Raw genomic sequence first — 19,164 nt, 5'->3', positions numbered from 1 at the left:
GTCTGAGGTACTGATGGATTTTCTGGGTGTCCTGGTCTCTCAGGACAGAAGTATACAGGTTCTGTTCGAATGTATCATTTCATATGACAGACCTGAGCATTAGTAGTCACTGCTTAAGTGCGTCCATACAGTCTGCCCACCCCCACCCCCCCATCCCACCCCACCCCACCATGCTGCAGGGAATGAGGTGGAAATTTGTGATCTGTTGAAACTAACTGCCTTGTCCTGGTGTTGAGTGGAGCCTCAGGCAGGATCTTGTAAGGTGGATGGACTTGGGCATCTGTGTCCATGGAGATGAGAAAGGACCGACAGGTGCTAGAATTGGTGCCGTTGGTTTTGTGCCCTGGCTCCAACCTCATCCCCGTTTTGCTTGATTATGAAGGTAATGTTAAGTTGTTCAGTATGTAGTTTTATCTGGCAGAACTTTATTTTCTTTTTATTAGTCTTTATTTAGTGTGTGCACAGGTGGAGATCGAAGGGCGTCTTTACGGAATCGGTTCTCTTCCAGCGTGTAGATTCCAGGAATTGAACTCGGGACAGACCTCAGGTTCCCTCACCCACGGAGCATCCCTCCTCCTCTGGCAGCTTTTTAGTCCTGCTCTGCTGTCTTGTTTTTACTTCAGCCCATGCAGAACAGGCTCAGAAAATGTACATTTCAGCCAGCTGTGGTGACACACAGCTGTAACTCCAACATTCTGGAAGGCTGAGGCGAGAGGATTGTTGTGAGTTGTGGGTTTCATAATGAGTTTGAGACCAGCTTGGGCTACATAGAAAGACCTTGTCTCTAAAGAAGAATGGGGCTGATGAGATGGCCCAGCCAGTAAAGGCATCTGGTTTCCACATGATGAAAAGAGAGCTGACTCCCACAAGTTGTCCTCTGACCTCTACATGTATGCTGTAGTGTATACACACACACACACACACACACACACACACACACACACACACACACACAGAGTAAAATAAATGTAGTAAAAAAGATAAATAAATCAATAATAAATATTTAAAAATTGGGCCAGGCATTGTGGTGCAGTCAATAATCCCAGCACTCAGGAGAAGGTAGAGGCAGGTGGTTCCCTGTGAGTTTGAGGCCAGCCTGGTGTACTATCTGACTTTCAGGTCATCAAGAGCTACATGCTGGCTGGGTGTTGATGGTGGCACACGCCTTTAATCCCAGCACTTGGGAGGCAGAGGCAGGCAGATGTCTGTGAGTTCAAGGACAGCCAGGGCTACACAGATACCCTGTGTGTGTGTGTGGCGGGGGGAGCTACATAGTGAAACAAGAAATACAAATTTATTATTTTAGACAAAAAAGGGGAAATGTGGTGATATATTATGTACCCTAATAAAATTTGCCTGAAGATCAGAGAACAGAACAAGTCACTAGATTAAACATAGAGGCCAGGCAGTGGTGGCACATACCTTTAATTCCAGCACTGGGAAACAGACTTGCCTTTAATCTCAGGAAGTGATGGCTGGGCGGAGAAAGGTATATAAGGGGTGAGGAGACAGGAATTAAAGGCTTTTCAGCAGAAGCATCCCTTTCAACTAGAAGCTTTTTCAGCTAGTCTTTCGGATGAATACTCAGAGGATTTCAGTCAGGATTTGTGGAATTGGTGAGGTGAAATGTGGCAGTGGCTTGTACCTTTGTCTCTGATCTTCAGGCAAATTTTGTTAGGGTACACAATATATCACCACAAATTTTTGTTACCATTATCTTAAACTCAGCATTAGGAATTCAGTTACGGTGTCATAAAAATAAACCCTCTGGCTCTCTGGTTGCTTTCTGTCCATGGTTTGTGCTCTTATTTTCACCCCAGGCATCTAGCAACACAGTGAGCCATGTCTCTGAAGCCATTGGTAGCACAACTCCGCAGGCTGGCTTCTTCATGCCCCCTCCCTCTCTCACAGGTACACAATAAAAGGCATCAGGAACCTGATATTCTACGAATTGCCAACATATCCTCACTTCTACAGTGAAGTCTGTAATATGCTGAGAGCCACCAGTAGAGGAGAGGAGGCCACGTGGACCTGTACTGTGCTCTATTCCAAGTACGATGCCCAAAGGTTAGCCGCTGTGGTTGGTGTCGAGCGGGCGGCACAGATGCTCAGGTCTCCAAAGAATGTCCACCTCTTTGTCACCGGAGAGAAATGAGTGTGGAGCAGGACAGTCTGCATCGATGAGCCACGTAGACCTGATTCTCATCACTTCCCCAGGAGCAAGCTCCAGACACACTGAAGTTCTGTGTCCCTGGGAAGTGCATTATAATTAGTGTTGGTGACCACAACTGCCAGATCCAAGAGCAATCTGCAAAGACTGTCACATTCAGAAATGAAGCTTGTGTTTGTCAAACATGTAAGCTGTAAATTCTCCAATTAACTTTTTACATGGGGAGGATTCTCTGACCTGCTCTCCATTCTCTCAAAGCATTGGTAGTGTTGTTTGTGAGGCTGGCCAAGAGAGTTGGCGACGCCTACTGATGTGTCGTCTCGGTCTTGGCACACGTCCTGTGGAACTGCCTTTGCAGCCAAAGTAAAAAAATATAAACATTCTAATCTAGAAGAGTACATTCATCACTGATCTTTTGAAATTCCTCACGGTGTTTTAATAGCTAACACATTTACAGTCAAGTTATATAAAGCAGCGTTTATTTCTGCAGTTCCAGAAACACCTTTTAGGACCCATGTTTGATGCCTGTCCTTATTGCCACTGTCTCTTGTTGCTTTAGCTGGTTTTCAAGTCATGTAGCAGGTGAAAGTGAAAAGGAAGTCATACTTTGAAACATTAAAAACATTATTTTAAGCTTTATTATAAAAACAAATGCCATTGCAAACAAAGAACCATCACAGATGACTGTTGCTTCAGGTAACAAGGAAGAGTGGAGCCTGAGCCGACGAGGTTGTTGGCAGTTGCCTGCCAACCTCACAGGCGTGTGGCCCCATCCCTTTGTGTGTTCACGTGAGCGAGTCTTGTTCTTTGGGACCTCAGCACGGCCTGCCTCGAGTGATCAAACTGCTGCTGCTGCCACCAGATCCCTGGCTCCACTGGAGCCTTAACCACGTGTACCAGCCTTGTTCTAGACAGCGAGAGGACGGGGCGGGACTGCAGGCTCCCGGTGGACCTGCTGTGTCCCATACTCGGAAACACAGTTTCCTATGGACTGAATTGACCGTGACGCTCTGAGGCCAGGAACTCCCTCAGATGTTTCTTAGGTTAGATTAAATGGCACTTGTGGCAGGAGCCTCACCAATCCCCATTACTGCCAACCCGACTGACCACTTGTCTAAGACAGGATTTGTCAGACTTCACTTTAAAGTGAAAAATTAATTTCTACTTTATTCTTTTTTTTTTTTTTTTTTTTTTAGGTAGAGTATCCACCCCAGGCTGGCCTGGGATTCATGACAATGAACACTGGAATCACATGGCTTGAGCCACCATGCCTGGCCTTCACTTTATTTTAAATCTATAGACATGCTTCCTTTTTCATTGAATGGGTTACAATCTTGCCATCATTATTTTTTCAGGAACTACCCTGGTCTCAGATATGACCAGTAGGATCACCTTCAAGCTGGAACCTGTGTCCTTCTCACTTGTCCCCTTCTACTTAGGGATCAGGGATTGTTGTATTTCCTGACAGGGCATTCAAGTTTCTCTATTTCAAGCCCCATCTGTGGTGAGGACAGTAATGTGTGTCCTGGGTCTTGTGTTTAGGTTCAGGTTGCTCAAGAAGACCTTGACGTCTTAATATTCCTTCCTCCACCTCCCATGTGCCACTAACACATCTGGCTGTTTGTTGTCCTCAAGGCTGTTGGTTGAGAGTTTTGTTTGTCTTGTGTTTTTAATTGATTGATTGATTGATCCATTGATTAAATTACAGTGCTTGAGAATCAAACCCAGGCCCTTGCATGCAAGTCCCCAACCCTTGTATTTTTGAGACAGGATCTTGCTATGACACTTAAGACAGCCATGGCCTTGTGGCCCAGGCTAGCCTCAACCCATAACCCTCCTGCCTCTGCCTCTCAGTGAGAATCACAAACCCAGCAGCTCTGCGTGCTGGGCTCCTGCTGACCTTCCCTGCCAGCCCCAGACTTTTCATCAGAGCTTCGGAATGTTTGTCTGAATGTGCATGCATGTGTGAACACACACAAACATTGAAATTTACTTCTTGTCCGCATATTAGAAACTGTGAATTCAGATTAGTGTTTCTATTTCCAGTGTATGCTGCAGGGTTCCTTCTGAGTGATTTCCCCTGTCCTCAGAGACAAGCCACAGTGGGTACATATTTTCTTATTCTTGTACATACTTAAAGTTTCTTAAAACAGTAATGGCTTGGCAGATAAAGGCACTTGCTACCAAGCCTGGGAATTTAAGTTCTATTCCCAGAACTCACATGGTAGGAGACAAACAACTCCAACAGTTATCCTCTGACCTCCACATGGGTGCCATGGTACCTCACCACACACACACACACACATACACACACATACACACACACATACACACACACACACACCACAGATTTATTTAAAAAAAAAATTTTTTTTAAAGTGATGTAATTTGGGGCAGTTTTTATGCTAAATAGGCATTTTGATTTCTCAGCATAAGCAAAACCAGTTATTCCAGATTGAGTTCTAAATTTCAGGATATTTAAATGATTGATAGAAGCCAACCAAACCCAAGCAAGTACGAACTTCCTGGATGTACAGATCTCCCTGTGGTTATTGGCGTCTGTGTGCCACTGTTTGCCGTATTCTTCATTAATTATGAGAAAGGAAATGTTTGTTGCTTTGTTGAAAACCGTGAAACAAAAGAACCATAATTCCTCAGGTCTGTTTGCACAGACTTCATGTGAACTGCAGCTCACAGGACGGATTGTTGTAACTTCCGAGAGTGCGTGGACTGCCGAGAGCTGGTGTGATTGATGTAAGAGATGACATCACAGCGATGGAGGAGTGGCCCTCAGACAGCAGCCACGGTGATCATGTACACTAGAACCTACCTTGCCAGTCTTTCCAGTCTTCTGATTAGAGACATCTCCCCTCTCCCAGTGTCTAACTTGGTAGTTCTTAGGCAGGCTCATTTGCAGCCCACAAAGTCTGGAGTGATCCCAGGCCCAGGAAGGCAGGGCTTATCCAGAAAGTGAAACTTTTAGACTCCGCATAGCCATCACAGCTACTTTGGCACTTTTCTTTTTGAGGAAAAAGACTTTGAATCGTGACCGCTGCTCACAGCTGGCTGCACCATATGCAGTGTTCAAAACAAGAACAGGCTAATCACAGAGTGCCCACAGCAGAGATTCAGCCCTCTGCCTGCTTCCAAAGGGCTTGTAATTGAGTGCAGATGGCCCAGGCAAGATGGGGGGGTACATGTCCCTGATGACTCATAGCTCAGAGGACCAAGGGGTTGGTTTCCAGAAGCTTTGATGCCTGATTGTACCCCTTGTGTGGTAAGGATACGGCTGCTGAGGGTAAGGTAGAGCAGAGACAGGTTGTGCTCATGCTTGCTGACTGCCTTCTGCTGGGCCTCCCTGGGATCTGTCTTCAGACAGCTCAGGTTTAGATTTGATGGGCCTAGAGTCTCAAGATGGGGAAAGAAAGCAGGACGGGGAAGTTCTTTACACCACCTGAAGAGCCTTGATGTGTTAGCTATAGATGGCTGTGAGGTGCTGGAAGCTTCCAGAAAGAGTGCTTTGGAAGCCACGCTCTTCAGGGTACGTCCTCTGGAGTCTGAGGCCTCTAGCTTTCCTGCCCTTCCACCCCTTTTCTAGATGCCTATGATTTGTGTTTAGTGTAAATGCCTCTATGCCTCTGGCCACACTACTGTCATTCCTGTGGGACTTGGGATCATGTAAGAGGACAGAGCTCAATCTCAGAAGCAGATGGTGGCCATCTCAAGTAGTGGAGTCCTGGTACTGAGAAGTCAGGGCTAGGCTTGGAATGCCATAAGCAACTCTTTGTTCTACAGAGATCTGAGCCTGTGCTGGTGGGCAGCTCAACCTGACTGTCCCCTCGCTGCTGAGGTAAGCATCCTGCTAGCCTGCTCTCCCAAAGGCCTACAAGTCAGAGGTGTCCTGACCAAGTCATTGTGGTCATTCTTGGGCCTCTGCGTTTGGCTGACCATTTGGGCACCATGGCCTCAGCTGACATCTGACTATTCTAGAGCTGCCCATCTGCCTTCCTGGCTGAGCAAGGCCAGGAATGACAGGGGTGTCCAGCATCCTGCCATCTTTGTCCTCATTGAATTCTGTTCTTCTCTCCAGCAAGGTCATGCAGGGTAAGATTTTCTGGGCTCACAGCTACTCTGTTCATAGACTCCTATTGGTTAGACTTCTTAGTCTTTGTTCAAAGTCAGCCTGAAGGCTAGGGATGCTCACTTTTGTCTGAGTCTCCTGGAAGCCAGGGACCCTCACTCTGGAGTGAGTCTCCTGGTGTTGGATGGTGTAGCACCTGACACACTGTGTACAAGTCCAGTTACTGCTGGGATTTGTGTTGGGTTGGTTTTTGCTTTTTCCAAAGGTCTTGCAATGCAATAGAAGCACCTTCACTGAGCTGCAGTCCCAGCCCTACTTACCATCATGGAGTAGGGAACAGTCTGCCCTATCCTTAAGAGAGGGTGAAAGTGGAGGATACTCTCTGCCCTTCATCAGAACCCAGCTTTAATGGGTGAAATAGTATCCAGTGAAAACCTACATTTCCCACCACCCTTCTGGTGATTAGATGGGCCCAGGGAGACAAAGGCGGAGCCCGCTGGGAGAGTGCTTCCCAATGGAGGGGACACCCAGGACTTTGTCTTTCTTCACCTACCAGGACTAAGTAAAGGCTGAAACTCTGCAAGTCAAGTGTTCTGCATAGCGATGCTGCAGAGGGCAGCTTCCATGCAGTCCTTCGTAGTCCCTTCACTTTACATGAAGGCCTGCACTGGGACAGTGTTCCATGATGGTTGCCTGACTGCTACCAGCAGCGCAGAGTTAACACTGCCAAGTCCCAGGGCCTTCACTTCGGACACCCCCAGTGCACACTGTACTGTAAGGATGGGGGAGGGGCTGGCAGACATGATCCTATGGGGATTATAAAAAGGATGTCTGGGTTGTCGCTGAGTAGTGGCTTTAAGGACCTCAAATGTTTCCAAATGGTGTGCTCTGTCTGACTGGCTTTTCTAGTCAGCAGTGCTGCGTGGAAATGCTCTGAGTCTCCCTAGTCCTTGTCCTGTTTCTGAAGCTGCACTCAGATCTTTCTCGCCCTCCCAATAACCCTCTGTTTAAAAATAGCTACCCTGTCCATGAGCCTAGTTTTCTCCAAGGCAATTATTCCGACTTCCTTCAAGACTTTTTTCTGAAAAGTATGTGTTGCTTTTAGTCTTTTAAAAGAGTAATCCGTGCTCGATCAAAACAAGCAAACAAAAAAAGTGAAACGACCCAGGCATTTGTGCCCTAGGCATAAGGATCCTGATTACATGGCCAGCCTGGTCTGTATAGTGAGATCTTGTCTCAAAACAACCAAAATCAATAAAGCAAACCAAAAGTGAAACATCTGTTTGGCGCTGTGTGTGTGTGTGTGTGTGTGTGTGTGTGTGTGTGTGTGTGTGTGTGTATGTGTGTTGAGACAGGGTCTTAAATGTCCCAAGCTGGCCTTGAACTCATGTGTAGCAGAGGATAACCTTGAACTCATGATTCTCACTCCTCCCAAGTGCTAGGTGGGTAGTTTTTGGTTGTTTAATGAGTTATGGATATTGTCATTGTTTATGATAGTTTGTTACAAGTTGTTAATTGTTAATGGTCAGGAAAAAAAGCTGAACAAGAAGATTAGATTCAGAGTTTTTGATTCAAAAAAAAAAAGAAAGAAAGAGAAAAAATATAAAGAAATAATAGGATAAATGGGTAGATCACGAATCTACTCTAAAAAGAAAAAGGGGAAGATATAAAAATGACAAGGTAGATTACTGAATTTATTATGAAAAGAAAAAATACTTTTAAAAAGGAACTACTTGTTTTACATAGGATAAGTAATGAAAATTTTTTGTCTGAGTTTATCAAATGTTACTGGACTGGACATTATTAATATATTAATGGAGTTTTTTGTCTGAATCAGTCAAATGTTAATGGACTAGATATCATTAATGTAATCTTGACTGTATATTGTTTATACTTATTGGATATAATTTTTCTTGTATTAGTAATAAACTTTTTTTTAAATTTTAGACAAAAAGAGGGGAAATGTGGTGGTATTGTGTTCCCCGAAATATTGTGCACACTCATAAACTTATCTGGGGTCAGAGACAGAACAAGCACAATATTAAACGTAGATGATAGGCAGTAGTAGCATAAGCCTTTAATCCTAGCATTCCAGAGGTAGAAATCTATCTGTTCAAGGATACAGCCAAGCATGGTGCCTCATGCCTTTAATCCCAGGGAGTGGTGGTAAAAAGCAGAAAGGTATATAAGGCGTGAGGACCAGAAACTAGAAACATTTGGCTGGTTAAGTTTTTAGCTGGTTAACCTTCAGGCTTTCAAGCAGCAGTTCAGCTGAGAGCCATTGGGATGAGGACACAGAAGCTTCCAGTCTGAGGAAACAAGACCAGCTGAGAAGTTGGCCAGGTGAGGTTAGCTGTGGCTTGTTCTGTCTCTCTGATCTTCCAGTTCACCCCAATACCTGGCTCAGGTTTGATTTTATTAATAAGACTCTCTAAGAATCCTGCTACAGTGCGTGCCACCACATTTGTACTTTTTATGTGAAAGAAGATTTTGAGCATGCCTCACTGCAGATTTCAAGGGTGAGGAGGCTTGAAAGTGTTACGCATTACAAACACCAGGTGGCAGTGGGACCAAGTGTAGTCCAGAGCTCCCTCTGGGTTCCTTGGCCTTGCTGCTCCCAGAGCCTCAGGCCCGGCCCAGCCTGGCCGCCACCACCACCCTCTTCCCACCCTTCCACTTAGCTCATGGCTGTTGTGTTTATCTAAGCTGTTCTATTACCAGTAAAGACTCAGGAGTCAGATATTGGGGTGAAAACCTGACAGATCAAAGAAGCAGAGGAGCAGCCAGTTGATCTTCCTTTTTTTTTTTTAAACTGGAGACGCAGCAAGCGCCTCTCTCTCCACGCATCCCAGATCAAAGAGACTTCAAAGTCCCTCCCTTCTCCTTCCTGTGTGTCTTTCTATCCATATTCATGGCTTCTCTATGGCTAATCCTGGTCAGCTAGAATCCCAATTCAAGGTTAACTTTATTAACGGTCTCGGGATGTCACAGTGCAATCAAATATCCTGCAGCACATGGTGGTGGAAGAGACAGACATGTCAGCATGAGTGAGAGGGAAAGAAACAATTGGGAGGTGAATGAACCTAATTTTGGGACTGGAGAGATGGCTCAGTGGTTAGGAGCACTTACGAACACCCACATTGAGTGGCCTCCAGCCACCTACAACTCTAGCTCCAGGGGATCTAATGACCTCTTCCGGCCTCTGGAAGCACCTGCTCCCATGTGACATATGTTCACACAAACACACAATCTTAAAATATTTACACACACATATAAAATATCAGCTGGGGATGGTGGCACATGCCTATAATCACAGTACTTTGGAGGCAGAGACAAGAGGATAGCCACAATTCTGAGAACAGCCTTGTCTACATAGCTAGTTCTAAGCCAGCCAGGGCCAAGGGCAAAACCCTGTCTCAAAAAGTCGTGTGCGTGCATTTGTGTTTGTGTGTGTGTTTGATTTTGGGTGTTGGTAAATGGCAGAAGCAGATGCATCACAGTGAAGAATGAGATCTGATCTAGAACCTCTGCTGAATTCTGAGCACCCCCAAGGCTTCTTTGAGAGATAGTCTCTGCCACCATGCTGCAGTCCTCCATCCCTACAGTTGTTTCTCCAGACTTTCCTGAAGTTCACCTGAGTTTTCTAGTAGCTGGGGACACTGGGTCCTGCCCACCATCATTGTCCTCCATCGAGAAGAGCTCCCCAAATATACCAAAGAAAGCTGACATTATCACCCAAACAAGAATGATAATGTCCTCTTCTGGCCTCCTGAAGGACCTGCTCCCATGTGGCGTACGTTCACATACACACACACACACAAAGTTCTATTTTGCACGGATTTTGTGTGAGCGTGAAGATGGTGCGTCCTCTGTGAACACAGGTGGACACTCATAGGTCTCCCACCACCTCTAATCAGTACCAAGAAAAACTTTCCAAACAAAATGGGTCATTCCTGCATGGTGTGTGTGTGTGTGTGTGTGTGTGTGTGTGTGTGTGTGTGTGTGTGTGTGTGTGTGTGTGTATTAAACAGGATAGAGGCTGATAGGAGGGGAAAACATTCTGGACAGAGATACTTGGTTTTCAAACAAAACAAAACAGACTTGGGCAGGAGGCTTTATTTCTGGCAGGCGTTTTCATGCGAAGACCAGCAGAGGGGAACTGAGTCGCCTGGTCCTTCTGCCCTACAGAGCCATCAGTGCCTGCACAAAGCGAATTCTGGCTTCTTAGTGAGAGGCTGCTCATGGCCCTGAACACAGGTCCCAGAAGGTGGCTACCTACACCCTGGAAGTGGAGGGTTTTGTTTCCATGACAACCTCCAGCCACAGCAGGTCGGGAGGTGGGTGTCACACCTGTGCATCATTCTCCCAGCACCAGTTTGGTTCCCTGCTAGGAAACCTGAGGCAAAGACTAAATCTGGCTGCCTGACTTGACTCCCAGGGTCAGGAAAAGCGAGAACCCAGCAGTCTCATCTGTGCCCATGGGGGTCTCAGACTCACAGGAAACACCAAGCAGTTCCTAGCTCCTTAGGTGGCAGAACCCAGCTGCACTGCCTTAAACATCTGTCTGAACTGTATCAAAGCAAAGCGACATGTACACTGAGGTACAATGCTGCTCTTATTGCTGTAGACATCATATTTCCAAGACTTAACTAGTTCTTCCTGTTGCCTAGGGAGCACTGCGGAGAGAGCCTGGAGATAGGATGCTGTCTTGAGGACTGAGGGTGGGGTGAGGGGGTCAGAGAGTTTTGTGGACTTTGTCCAGACTGGGACATGGCAAAGGCCCCGGTCGCAAATGGGACCCAGCAGGAAAGTGGCTGCAGTGAGCTCCAGGTGATGAGTAGTCAGACCAGTGACCAAAGGCCAGGTCAGGCACCTTCCCTAGAGTCTGGGCCCACACTCAGGGTCTCTACAAATCCGGAGGAGAACTCCCAACTATAATTGACATTGTTTCAGCTAGCCAGGAGGGAGAATTCTGCATGCAGAACTAACCTCCTTGCTGTCTAGACAGAGGGCATTGCTTGATTCTGAACCTCCACCAGGGTGTTTGTGCATTGGTTTTCTGGGGCTGCCATAACAAAGAATGCAGGCTGGGCGGGTTCAGCAGCCAGAACCTTCAGTTGCAGTCTTCGAAGGTGTTCATCCTCCCACAGTCGTCCCTCTGTGTGTGTATGTGCCCTGCGCTTGCTTTATGAAGACACAGCATGAGGACAATAGCCTCCTTTTACTTCAATTGCTGTTTAAAGACTCTAAGCTGTTGCACTGAAGGTTAGGATTTCAGTGTAGAACAGACAGGGGTACAATTCCGTCCACCCAGACTGATCCAAATGCAAATATAAAAAAAAAGACTGCTGAGGAAGGAGACCATACTTCCAGAAGAAGTGACCCTAGAGAAGCAAATGTTACTAGAACAGGAAGTGGAGAATTTGCCTCCTTCCGGTGTGGACTTCTGGTACTTTCTCTACCCGCCCTGCAGAGCCAAGGTCCCAGTCCAGTTTGTCCCATTGCCCACCCCTCTCCCACCTCCGCTCTGAGCAGCTGGGGAAAGTTCTGTAGTCCTTGCTTTCTCCAGAAGAAAACCCAGGGCATCTGCAGAAGCCTGCAAGGATTTTCCTCCAGGAAAGTACTCAAGCATTGTGATAAGCAGTTTCATTTGTGCCGTTTGACTCTGTAGCTCAGGCTTCCAAGTGCTGGGGTTACATGTGTGAGCCACCTCACCTGGGTACAATCAAGAAGTTCCTTATTAGAACATATGGTGCCCAAGCCTAGCCCCATAGTGGGGTTTGTGGGAGGGGACAGAACAAAGGAAGCTGAATGGTGGCCAAGATTGTCATAACTGTCCCGTGTTCCCCACAAGGCTGACTCCGTGTCTTCAGGCTTTGGGTGGGGTCTACCATAGATGGAGGTTGTGAGTTGTATGTGATTCTGCTGGGCTGCCGTGGGCAGTAGCTGCTTTCTCCTGGAAGGCAGCCCTGTGTGCCACAGCACTGTCTGGATTCCTCCCCCCAGGACTCTCCCTCATCTCTGGTTGGGCACCTATAGCCTGCCCACATCTTTATGAATAGACTTTCATTAATCTCTGTAATAACTCATTTCAGTGTGCCAGCTGTTTCCTCTCAGGGCCCTGAGCTTCCCTGTGTGCTGGGCCTGGTTACAGTATAAATATGTGTCTCGTCTTTAGAAAACAGCTTTGGTGAAATACAGTTTCCATACCATGTCATTCTAACTCACCCATTGAAGGATTATAACCAGGCTGGAGATCCAGCTCAGTGGTGGAGTGCTTTCCTGACACACATAAGGTCCTGGGTTCAGTCCTCAGCACTGTCAAATCACCTAATTAGTGAGTCATTAAAAGTGTACAGGCCCGGTGGTGGTGGTGGTGGTGGTGGTGCATACCTTTAATCCCAGCCCTTGGGAGGCAGAGGCAAGTGGATCTCTATGAGTTCAAGGCCAGCCTGGTCTACAGAGAGTTCCAGGATGACCAGGGCTGCACAGAGAAACCCTGTCTCGAGGGGGGAAAAAGGATACAACCAAACTAAGCATGGTAATGTATGCCTGTGCCTAGTACTCAGGAGGCTGAGGCCATCCTAGGCTACATAGAGAATTCTAGACTAGCCAGAGCTACAAAGCAAGAGTCTGTCTGAAAATAAATAAAACAAAAAAAAAAAACCCATATAACCAGTGTTTGTTTGTTTAAAGAATATTCCCACATATGTGCAAACATCAGCACAGCCAATTTTATATGTTTGTCGCTTCAGAAAGCACCCTCAGGGCTGGCAAGATGGCTCAGAGGATAAAGACATGCAAATCCCTAGATCCCACAGTGGAAGCAGAGAACTAACTGCTTAGTTACAAGGTTCCCATGTACTATGACGTGCATGCACCCTCACATCCACATATAATAAGAAAGAAAGAACCCATATTTCCTCTAGCTACCTCCTTACCCACTCCCAGACACCCCTAAGCAATCACTGGCCAGCTGGGTTTCCCTGTTCTGGGTTTATGTGACTAGAATAATGTGGCCTGCTGTCAAGACTTCTTCCCCTTGGCGTGTTGTTTCAAGGATCTCCCAAGTTAGAGCCTGCATCCATGCTTCACTCTTGGTGTGGCTAGTTGGAATTCCAGCTGATACGTAACACACTTAGTCATCCATTGGCCGATGGTGGCTGTTGGATTGTCCCCCTTTGGGTGGTTGTGAGCAATGCTGCTATATACTTTGAGGGGTAAGTGTGTCTGTATGTGCATGCTTCCATTTCTTTCATGTCTGTACCTGGGGTTAACTGCCGCGTCATGATGTAGCTCTCTGCTTCCATTTTCCCAAGCAGTTAGGCAGCTCTCTGAAGATCAACACTTGAATTGTTGGTTCCACCCCTTCTCATCTCAGTTTTTATTTGTATCCCCAAAAGACAGGTGATTTCCTTGTGTGCCTCCAACTACCTCGTGCTGTTCATGCTGGCTAGCTTCCCTTGCACAAGAGAAGAATGAGGCAGCAAGTATGACTTGCTGTCCACAGTCCATGGGGAACAGACTGGTGTCACAGCCCTAGAGATGGGTCCTCATGCTTCTAACAACTAGTGCACATGCCCTTCCCCACAAGGACACAGTGAAGAGGGGTTTTTGGCAGGAAGGTGGGTAGCCAGAAGACTTACAAAGAGGAATGTCTACCACTCAGTTTTAAATAGTTCATGCTGCTGCACAGAAACCTCCTTGTCTCCTTGTGCGAACCGTTATTTTGTGGAAAGTAAGGGCAGGGGCGGGGCGGGGCGGGGCGGGGCGGGGGGTTTGTTGATGAAGCCCAGACATGAACATAAAGGAACAACCACAAGATACAGGGCAGAGAACAAGGACTCTTCTGGGAGGCAGCTGGAGCTAGAGCTCAGGAAACCCTTTAGTAATCCACAGCGTTGGGAGAATCCTTGCCAGCCACCATCCTGCAGCTCCAGCCGGCCTTCTCTGGATAGGAGGGCCTGGAGCCCAGCTGGGCTCCATTTAGAGAGTGGTTTGGCAGAAGTACCGTGATGTTTGTATCCACCCTCTATCCCACCCCTAGTTGTTAGCCTCTTGTCCAAATCAACATGTGGGCCCGATCCTGCTTGGCCTTTTGCATTCACACTGAACACACTGGCCTTGACATGACAGGGAAACGGGTCTAAAGCATTGCTCAAGGGTGGGAACTCAGATGGGCCCATGGGCTCTTGCTTGAACTGCTCCTCTCCTCTTGCACCACACACACATCACCTCTCTCTCTCTCTCTCTCTCTCTCTCTCTCTCTCTCTCTCTCTCTCTCTCTCTCTCTCTCTCTCTCTCTCTCTCTCTCTCACACACACACACACACACACACACACACACACACACACACACACTTCCCTCCCTCCTGACTTGGATTCACCTCTGGTCCTGATGTGAAACCAAGGTCATGAGGGGGATTGAGCCCATAATGTAGGGATGTTTTCTGAGTTTTCATTCTACATACCCAGCTTGTGGGCTGATTTATCGAGAGGGCCAGAGCCAGTTCTGGAATGATAGACAGTCCTGTGAGGCAGCAATGACGAACAAGACGGTGGCTGGAGAGAATATCAATCTCCTTGGCAAGTACTTTGGGTGGGAGCCAAGAGGGCTGGAGCTTGTTACAACTGCCACCATCGTTTTGCCCTACTCTTCCTTGATAGATCCTAGAATAAAATCACATTAACTCAAAGCTCAAAATGGCTTCATGGCCCACACATAGCACAGCAGTGTTTTGGTGCAGACGGCCATTAGAAAACACACGTGGTATGACCCCTCACAAGGGCAGTACAATCTCTCCTGTGATGGATGGAGTGACCAGAGCAACCCTGGGACCAGAAGGGCATTCAACAACTTACAGGAGCAAAACACTTAAAAGTGGACCAAGAAAGAACTGTCTTTTGAGTCATTGTTCTAAAATTTTAAGTTATATTTATTTAGTTGTGTGCATGTGTATGTACACACAGGGAACATGTGGAGGTCAGAGGACAACTTGAAAGAATTGTAGGAATCAGTTCTCTCCCTCCACCAGGTGGGTTACAGGGGCCAAGCTCAGTCTTAAGGTTTGGCAGCAAGTTACTTTAACCGCTGAAACATCTCCTTGCCTCTTCTTTCCACTTAGTTATTTATGAGACAAGGTTTCTCTGTGTATCCCTGACTATCCTGGAATTCTCTATGTATCCCTGACTGTCCTGGAATTCTCTATGCAGTCCAGGCTGGCCTCACAGAGACCCACATGCCTCTGCCTCCCAAATTTTGGGATTAAAGGTGTGGGGTACTACTCTTGGCTCCTTGTTATTTTTTTTTAACAAAGAACGTAAATCTGCCAGCTAAGAAATGGAAGCCAGACAAACTCAACTCATTACAATGCATAGAGCGGATTCTTATAAAATTGGAAGCCCATTGTGGAAGAGGAAGTGCTATACATCCATCAAAATAGGATTCTCATATAGTTAAATAGGTAGACTCACCACCAACTGCTCTTCCAGAGGTCCTGAGTTCAATTCCCAGCAACCACATGGTGGCTCACAACCATCTGTGATGAGATCTGGTGCCCTCTTCTGGCCTGCAGGGACACATTCAGGCAGAACACTGTATATATAATAAATAAATAAATCTTTAAAAAATAAATAAATAAAAAATAGGTAGGCTCACTTAACACATTATCTGTTGTGCAGGACAGGGATAGATCAAAGGGGGAAGATAAATCAGTAAAGATTCAGGCATAGGCGTGCAAAGCATACAGACCCACTGTGGGGTTGAGTGAGTAATGACCTCCATAGGCTCATGAATTTGAACACCTATTTTAGGACGTCATAGAACCTTTAGGAGACAGAGCTTTGTCTGAGGAATTAAATGGGAGCAGGTCTTGAGGTTTTTGTAGCCTGGCCTACTTCCTGTTCTCACTGTCTCTACTTCCTGTGTATAGATAAAAATGTGATCAGCCAGCTTCCTGTTAATAGATGGTACTGGCATTAAATGATACATGCAATGCTTTTGTTTCATATTTTGAATAATAATAATGCAAAAATATACAGCTTCATTCCTAGTAAGATATTTGCTTCTAAACAAGGTCCCTAATTCTGAGCATAGTGGTACACACTAGCACTGGGAAGCAGAGGCAGGAGGATCTTGAATTCAAGGCCAGGCTGAACTATACAGTGAGATATGATCTCAGAAATCCACAAGGAAGCAAAGAAGCAAGAAGTCACCACACCTCACTTCATATAAGCCCAGAAAAGGGATTTTCAAACAATTTAGCCCAAAAAGCAAACCACTGCCCTTCCTCCTGTCCCGTCTCGTTTGCTCCTTCAGAGGCACCAGCCTGGCAGAGCAGATTGCCCTACATCTCTCAGACACGCCTCCCACATCTCCAAGCTGTATTTCCCATTACAGAAGGAGTCCCAGTTGTTAACCATGGGTTTGATTTCTTTGTTTTCCCCTCAAGGGTCAGAAGTCATTCTCTGGGTCCTACTCAAGTCTACGTTGGCTTTGCCAATCCCATCAGCCACTCTGACTCTACTTACAGGCAAGAGAATCTGACAGCAAAGGAATTGCTTGTCAGCTTGGACTATATCCCAGCCCTATTGAACCAGGATTAATAAACTCATCGATGGAGTTCTGGCGGTTTTACCATTTGCCTCAGAGGGAATGCTTGGGAAGAGCCCACATTTGTGTCTAGCGCACTTGAAAACTGGCAGAAGTAGGTAAGAGGTTTCACACTTGCTTGTTTCATCCTAAAATTTTTTATTACACATATTTATTTTGTGTGTAGGGTATGGGTGCATGCCACAGAGTGTATGCATGGAGGTCAAGGGAGGATTGGCAGGATTTGGGTCTCTTCTACCATGTGGGTCCTGAGGATCAAGCTCAGGTCCCCAGGCCTGGTAGCAGTCTCCTTTACCACTGAGCCATCTCACTGTCCCCTGCTTTGTTTTTGTGGTACCTGAGATTGAACGTAGGCCCTCATTCGTGCCAGGCACACACTTGACCACTGAGCCACATCCCCAGCCCAGGAGCCAAACAAGGACACATTTCCAGCTCAGCCCCCCTGGCCTCTGAACTCTCCAGTCTGATAAACCCCCCCCCACCCCTTTCTCATTAGTGCTGTGGACCATCCAGTATGTCCCCCCCTGTGCCCTGCTGGTTCTAGGACATCCTAGTAGCATTTTGCGTAAAATAGTCCTTAGGTGTCACCGTCACCCACTGTCTATCTCCGGTCCATCCTGGATGCCTGTACTGGGTTCTGTTGTAGGAATCATATTATAGCCTAGTAAGCCACAGGTAACAACCACAGATATCTCCATGTAATGGTGTGAAAGCCTCTGCCCCAAGGCCACAAAGCCCCTGCGCTGTGATGGCCACTGTGACTACCTGAGTCCTATATAACACAAATCTTAAAAAGGTCTTATTAATAAAATCAAACCCGGTGCCAGTTATTGGGGTGAATGCTGGAAGATCAGAGAAGCAGAACAAGCCACAGCCACCTCACCTTGCCAATTCCTCAGCTGATCCTGTTTCCTCAGACTGGATGCCTCTCAGCTGAACTGTGCTGCTCAAAAGCCTAAAAGCTTAACCAGCTCTAGTTCCTGGTTTTCACACCATATATACCTTTCTGCTTTCTGCCATCACTTCTAGGATTAAAGGCATGAGTCACCATGCCTGGCTGTTTCCAGTGTGGCTTTGAACTCACAGAGATCCGTATGGATCTCTGCCTCCAGAAGGCTAGGATTAAAGGTGTGTGTGCCACCATTTTCTGGCCTCTATGTCTGTCTAGTGGCTGTTCTGTTCTCTGACCCCAGATAAGTTTATTAGGGTGCACAATATTTTGGGGAACACAATACCACCACAGTCCTACAGAACAATTCAGCTCTACCTCTGTATAGCTCTTTCTCTGTAGGACTCAGGCAAGTGCCTTAACACCATCCCTGCTCTACATATCTCAGAGAGACAGTCATGCAACTCCACCCTTCATTCAAGCTTTCTCCTGGAGGCTTGTGGGAAGGCCTTTAAGCACGCAAGCCACAGTTCTCCCAGCATGCTCAGTAATACCTGAATTCAGGAAAACCAACCTGGGGTTCAGAAGAAGGTCCTGTCACATAAGTGAGAAAACAGGACAGCACCCATCGATTCTTCAGCTTGTAGATCAAGCCCAGGGGGAAGCTTCCAGCTTCCTCTGTACCAGCACTTTAAAGTGTGTTCTTGTGACTTGGGAAAACATGGAGGGATAGTCAAAAAGAGACAGGCAAGAAGAGAGTGGTGATAAAGTCCTGAGTCAAGTCATTTCCCATCCACAGCCTCAGTTCTGTTGCATGCCCCAGAGGAGTAGTTGCAGGTGGCCAACCTCGTCAGTGAAAGGCAGAGTAGAGACGTTCTGTAGGTGTGTAGGTACTTTGCTCATCACTGTGATAGGTCATCTGACAGACACAGCTTAGGAAATATCTATTCTAGATCGTGATTTGGAGGACATGGTCCATCACGGTGGAGAAAGCATGGAGACAGGATCAGCTCTGTAGCTGTGGTAGTGGGATAATGGGGCAGCTGGAACTAGAGAGCTGGGGTGGGGAGTGGGGCCAAGCTACAAACCTTGAGTCCAGGTCTCCAGCAACCTGTTTCCTCCAGCTAGTTCCTGCCTCCTAAAGATTCTGCAACCTCCCAAAACAGTGCCACCAACTAGGGACCACTTCCAAACACGTGAGTCTATGTGGGACATTGCATATCTAAACTATAACAGGTCATTCAGTCACCTCTACTCCATTACATGGCTGTAGTGCAAAGGCTTTGCATGGCTGTGCTCTGATGCAGCTTCATCTTCAGACACAGGCAGCAGCCCATGTTAGACATGTCAATCACAGTTTGCCAGTCCCAGGCCTAGGTGGCCTCCAAAAGTCCTTTAAACTTTAGTCCCTTC

At 46.8% G+C, this 19,164-nt stretch overlaps 1 protein-coding gene across 7 annotated transcripts in view; it reads left to right on the top strand.

The window, feature by feature from the left end:
* Utp25 (UTP25 small subunit processome component) overlaps positions 1-19,164 on the top strand; it is an 89,020-nt gene that overhangs the window by 22,782 nt on the left and 47,074 nt on the right. For 5 of the 7 annotated variants that reach the window (XR_008218131.1, XR_008218130.1, XR_008218129.1 and 2 more), the window contains exon 12: positions 16,702-16,960. Coding sequence is in view for 2 of the 7 variants with exons in the window: in XM_052738071.1 (XP_052594031.1) it covers positions 1,912-2,155 (244 nt within the window). In the remaining 5 variants the exon portion in view is untranslated. Of the gene's footprint in view, positions 1-1,911; positions 7,521-16,701; positions 16,961-19,164 lie in introns of those variants that run through there. The other 2 variants (XM_052738071.1, XM_052738073.1) reach the window with 1 other exon arrangement.

Source organism: Peromyscus californicus, unplaced genomic scaffold (assembly GCF_007827085.1).
Source record: "Peromyscus californicus insignis strain IS unplaced genomic scaffold, ASM782708v3 Scaffold_14__1_contigs__length_90479793_seg_2, whole genome shotgun sequence".
In the NCBI taxonomy this organism is placed as follows: Eukaryota; Metazoa; Chordata; class Mammalia; order Rodentia; family Cricetidae; genus Peromyscus; species Peromyscus californicus.
The sequence above is the reverse complement of the archived record's forward strand: the minus strand, read 5'-3'. Positions and strand labels throughout refer to the sequence as shown.